This window comes from Silene latifolia, chromosome 10 (assembly GCF_048544455.1).
Source record: "Silene latifolia isolate original U9 population chromosome 10, ASM4854445v1, whole genome shotgun sequence".
Taxonomy (NCBI): domain Eukaryota; kingdom Viridiplantae; phylum Streptophyta; class Magnoliopsida; order Caryophyllales; family Caryophyllaceae; genus Silene; species Silene latifolia.
The window spans coordinates 131,482,177-131,488,068 of NC_133535.1; the positions used below are offsets into that span (position 1 = coordinate 131,482,177).

Here is a 5,892-nt window from a genome sequence, read left to right on the forward strand (position 1 = left end):
ATTAAAGTAGCTTTAATATTAACAATAAAATTTAATTATGATAATCCTACACGGCAAAAAAATTAAATGTATTAAGTTGCCTTTTAACTATATAGTTAAAATATGACATATTGATGATGATAGATATTTTAGTTTTCCTTTTAATTATATTTATAAATTTGTAGATATTAGTAGCTTTATAATCCAAATTATTAGATTTTTTATTTACTATATAAAACCTTTTATCTACTATATTTATGGTTAAGGAGGAGTTAGATGAACAAATTGAATGATTTAAATGATGAGACTAAATTCTTAATTTATTTTTATAATTTAAATCATGATCTTATGGTTTTCACAAAAAAAAAAATATTACTAAACCTTATAATGAATTTTAATAAATTTATTAAAGTAGCCTTAATATTAACAATAAAATTAATAGAATTTAATTATGATAATCCTACATGACAAAAAATTAAATGTATTAAGTTGCTTTTTAACTATATAGTATAGATTATATAGATTTATAGATGTGCCATTCGTAATGCACGCGTGGCTTTTTTATTCGCCTATGTGGCTTTGTCTCGTGGCCTTTTAAGGTACCCTTTTAATATAATTATATAGATATATAGATATAACATACTCAAGATTTAAATATATGTTATACCATGGTATAATATTCATAAGAAATTGTTCCATAAAATTGGAATTTTGTATGACAAATAAAATGAATTTTAAAAATTAGGGAAGGCTTTCATGGGAATTTGGGAATTGTATTAAATGATGGTATTTAAAAATAAAATAAAAGGAATAAAACTTACATCAAGGGGAGTCAAACCACTGTCTCTTTGCTTAATAGTTAGACTTACTACCAACTCTGATACATTTTAGTTATGCATTCTAAGAGAACTGAATTTTATTTATCTTTCATCTAGGGCTATAGCCCTAGTAAAAAATAGCTAAATCCGCCCTGATTGTGCATTATTTATATTTGACTGGTGGCAATCGAGTCGGGTCTGGGTTTGGTTCGGGTCACTTACGGGTCGGATCGGTCGGGTCAATTCACATGTCGGGTTCGGGTAGGCTCGGGTTCGAGTAGGCTCGGGTTCGGGTCGTCGTTGGGTCGTGTCATCAGATATATTAGCCGGTTCAAATCGGGTCGGGTTTGGGTCGGGTTTCAAACTTGTCTGGTTTGGCTCCTCAACTTATTATCGGGTCAATTTTTCCCGATTATTAAATTAATTTGAGTTGAATTCAAGTCATTTATGTCATTAATTCAAGTTATAATCTTGCGATTTTTAAGATTATTTCATGTTAAATACTTTTATTAAAATGAATTTAATTGTTGTTTAATTCTTATTAATGATTACTAACAATTACCTTTTTTATACTGAAAACATACCTCTAAAAATGTAAAATGAAATAAGGTTAATGTCATCGAATCTGAAAAATGTCATTTATGACATGAATATTTTCTAATAGTAATTTATTATGAAATTATGCAAACAGTGATTGTGTAGATATGATTGAATGTCTAAATCGAAAGTTCAACTTATCATAGTGATGAATCTATGAACGATTTTTTAAAATAATGGTCAAAAATAAAATATTTGTCGTTTTGGGTTGGTTTTGAAAATATTTGTCGAAATGGTGTCCACGTAGGCTCGGGTTTCTCAAGCCCGTGACAAGGAACAAATAAATCATTAGCAATGGCATGTCTATTGACAGTATGAAATGCAAAATTACAGAAGTAGTGGAAAATGTCGAACACAAAACACGCCAATATGATTGGCGGGTTTAAGGAGAGAAACATGCCACTGGGTATGGCGTGTCTATGCAGTGTTTTTTTACACCCCACGCCAGGAGGAGCAGGAGCAGGTACTGGAATTGGGTCATAAGGAAACCCGCCACTACTAATGGCGGGTTCATTGGAGGAAACATGCCATTCGTATTGGCGTGTCTATGCAATCATTTTTTTTTTACAAATCAGATCATTTTCGTCACTTTTCACTACCAATTACAAATCATCCCTCATCTCTCCTCACAAACACCCTAAGTGCGACTCACCCCACCTCACCTCTCTCATCTTACCTCACCCCTTCCTTTTCTCCAGCGAATCTCTGACATTGCTTTTCAAATTACACATACTACCTAATTAGTAAGGTAATTTAATTTCTTTTAACTTGTTTAGTGACATGTTTTGTTTTGTGCTTAGATCTACCACTCATATGTTAATTTATGTTTGTCTAAAAAAAAACAAATTTTGAAACCCTAATTAAGATTGACAATTTATACATGCTAATTTATGTGTAGTTATGTATTTTGGGGAAATTAAGTTACAGTTAGTTTAGAAATTGCTGTTGATTTATACTAAATTTGTTCAATTTTCTTATATAGAGTGGAAATTTGTGATTTTTCTCTTATTTGTTATTGGGATGGAGGAGCTAGAGCAAAATGGACGTGTTTCTTATAGAGGAGGGAATAAATGTTTTATTGTAGCTAGTACAAAGATGACGTATCTTGAATTAGTAGAAGAGATATATAAGGGAATCGACATTCAAAGTTTGAGAACTCAATTGAGGGTAAACATGGCAAAACCAACCCAGCCCAACCCGATTGACCAAACCCGAAAAGGCTGACCCGAAACCCGAAATTGACCCGAACTCCAACTCTCGACTTTGACCCGAAACCCGAATTGACACGACCCGAACCCGAACCCGAACATGAACCAAATTTTCTTGACTCAAAATTAACCCGGCTCAAAATGACTCGATCCGAAACCACCCGACCCAAAAACGATCCGACGAAACACAACTCTAATTGAATAAGACTTAAAATAACTAATTTAAAAACACACTTAATATTCTTAATGTTACAAATAAAAAATAAATTATAAAAACTGAACTAAAAATAGGTAATAATACAAAACATATTTTTTTTGTCTTATTAGGCTAGAGGATGTTGCTCAATTTGTATATCTTAAAAGTAATGAAACACCCAATTGTCGAGTTTAATAAGCTTGATCCATTAGATGAGGATGAATTAAATAGTTGGAAAACTTGGGAGAATATGGTTAGACATAACAAGGGAAAGAGTTTGTGGTTGGACAATTGTTCCCAAACAAAGCTTCAATAAGCGATGAGGTGACATCATATAGTGTTAAAGCGCAAATCAATTTTTCAAAGTTGCCGAATCAGAGCCTAATACTATAACCTTCAAATCTGGCTGGTCTCCTACACCATGACATTTGCGATTAAGGGCGACACAAAAAAACTTTCATTCTAAAGCTTTTATCATTATTACATACAAAGGTCCTCATGATAAGTCTTGTGTTTGTGACATGGTTCCTCGAGACCACTTTAATTTGAAATGAGGTTTCATAAGTCATGAGATTCGTAACCTTGTTGAGGAAGATTGGGGATATAAGGTGAACTATGTTGTTACTCACATTTTAGATAAGTATGGTTACACAATTTCATGCACTAAAACTTAAAATGCAAAACATAGAGCAATTGATGAAATATTTGGAGATTGGGATAAATCATATGAGATGCTACCTCGTTTCATGCAAGGTTTAAAAGATTCTAATCCTGGCAAAATTGTCCAATTTTATACCACACCAACAACAAACCCAAATGTGCAAACATTCAAGCGTGTTTTTTGGGCATTTAAACCATGCATTGACGGCTTTGAACATTGTCGAGCAGTTCAGAGGAACTATTTGTACAGCTATGTCAATTGATGCGAATAACCAGATTTTTCCCGTTGCTTTTGCTATTATTGAATCCGAAAATACCGATAGTTGGCTATTATGACAACTATTTGTTTTTTGTGTGTCATATCCGATAGACACAAGGGGATAATGAAAGCAATGACTAAAATTGGTAGTGGGTGGGAGAAGTCGTATGCTTTTTTTTTTTTTTTTGGGGAAAATGTAAACTTTTCATTAAAGCTCAAATACTCCAAACATTACAATTATAAGGCATAGTTATAATATAACAATCCTTAGTTACTACAAATCGTATTCACCCACTGTTGAACCATGACATTTTTGATCTTACAATTACACGATTGTATCCTCATAACCACATCTTTTTGGACCAAGTAAAGCACCACCTCAGGACGAGACAGAGAGAGCTCCACTCTACTACGATTTCTACACATCCACAGCTGATAGATCAAAGCTGCCAAAATAATGCCAAGGATTTTCTTCTGACAGAGAGACCTGAACCGAGCATTAACCCACCATTCTACACTGTCTTTTAAAGGAATAGAAAACCTGCACCAGGTAGACACCAAATCACAACATATCTGGCTGTACTGACACAAGAAGAAGAGATGAGGGTGATCTTCAGGAGCCACACCACAGAGGAAACAAAGATTACTCTGTAGGATGTTCATTCGAATCAGTCTATCTTGTGTGAGCAGCCTCTGCTGAACCATTAACCATCCTATAAAACGATGCTTGGGAAGAATCCAGTTGTTCTGAGACCAAGGATACCAAGTCACATTATCAGCCGTAGGGAGGAGCCTACCCCATTCTAACAGTGTAACTGACATTCAGACTAAACAATGAAGAAGTGAGGAAGGGCTTCATTAAATTCTTAGTTTGGCAAATCTTTCTCCATGCCCAACTAGAATTAAGAGTAGGTTCATAATCATACCAGTGTTGATCCTTGATATACACTGCATGTACCCACTTTACCCAGAGATGATCTTCCTTATTCTCAATCCACCACACATATTTCGTTAATGCAGCCACATTCCATAGGATCAGGTTTGGAAACCCAAGCCACCTTGCTTCTTTGGTCTACAAAGTTTCTCCCAGGCAACCAAAGAGGGACTGTCCCTGGCTTCTTTACCATGCCACAAAAACTCTCTGCATATTGCCTCAATCTTCTTTAGGACTGTTTTGGGAAGAATAAAAATTCTAGCCCAATAATTATGCAAAGTACTGAAGATAGACTTGATGAGAATGGCCCTCCCTGCATATGACAGGTGCTTAGAACCCATAGCCCTAATTCTATCAGTCACCTTGTCCACCAAACAATCACAGTCCAGAACAGAAAGTCTCTTAGGGGATACACTGACCCCTAAATATTTAAAGGGAACTTGTCCCTTCTTCATGCCAGTAGTCACTTCCAACTCTTGAACCAGGCCCTCATCCATACCATTACAATAAAAACTGGACTTAGAAGCATTCATAATGAGTCCAGTTGCTCTAGAAAAGAGCTGAAATGCTTTCAGCAAAAGCTCAATAGGAGCCCTCTCCCCTTTGCAGAAAAGGATCAAATCGCCAGCAAAGCAGAGGTGGGAGATCCCTATTCTTTGGCAGAGTGGATGGAAACGAAAAAGTTTGTGCTTCTGAGTCACCTCCAGAATCCTACTAAGGTAATCAAGACAAATAGTGAAAAGGAGAGGAGAAAGGGGATCACCTTGCCTTAGTCCCCTTTTCCCTTTAAAGAACCCAAACACTTCACCATTTAAAGCTATAGAATAGGAAGGAGTGGTAACACATTGCATAATAATAGTTACCATTTTCTCAGGAAATCTCATAGCCTTCAACATTTCCTCTACAAAAGACCATTCAATAGAGTCGTAGGCCTTTTGTAGGTCAAGCTTCATCAGCATCCTAGGAGAACAGGATTTGCGTTTATACAACCTTATCGGGTCCTGGCATATCAAAATATTCCCCACAATGTCCCTTCCTTTTATGAAAGCACCCTGAGCAGAACTGATGACATCAGGAAGGACCTTACTTAGCCTATCACAAATTACTTTTGATAAACATTTATAGAGGGTGTTGCAACAGGCTATGGGTCGATATTGCAAAACAGTTTCAGGCACAGCAGTTTTAGGGACAAGAGTAATAATGGTATTATTGCATTGCTTCAGGAGTTGCCCAGTCTGGAA

General features: G+C 35.5%; 1 protein-coding gene across 1 annotated transcript; it reads right to left on the reverse strand.

The window, feature by feature from the left end:
- Positions 1-3,984: 3,984 nt before the first annotated feature.
- On the reverse strand, positions 3,985-4,539 carry LOC141608239 (uncharacterized). Its single transcript, XM_074427601.1, has one exon. It carries the CDS (start codon positions 4,537-4,539, stop codon positions 3,985-3,987), a length of 555 nt encoding a protein of 184 aa, XP_074283702.1.
- Between the last annotated feature and the right edge of the window lie 1,353 nt (positions 4,540-5,892).

Coding starts and splice junctions, on each gene's coding strand:
- LOC141608239 (XM_074427601.1), bottom strand. CDS start 4,539: ATGTCAGTTACACTGTTAGAATGGGGTAGGCTCCTCCCTACGGCTGAT.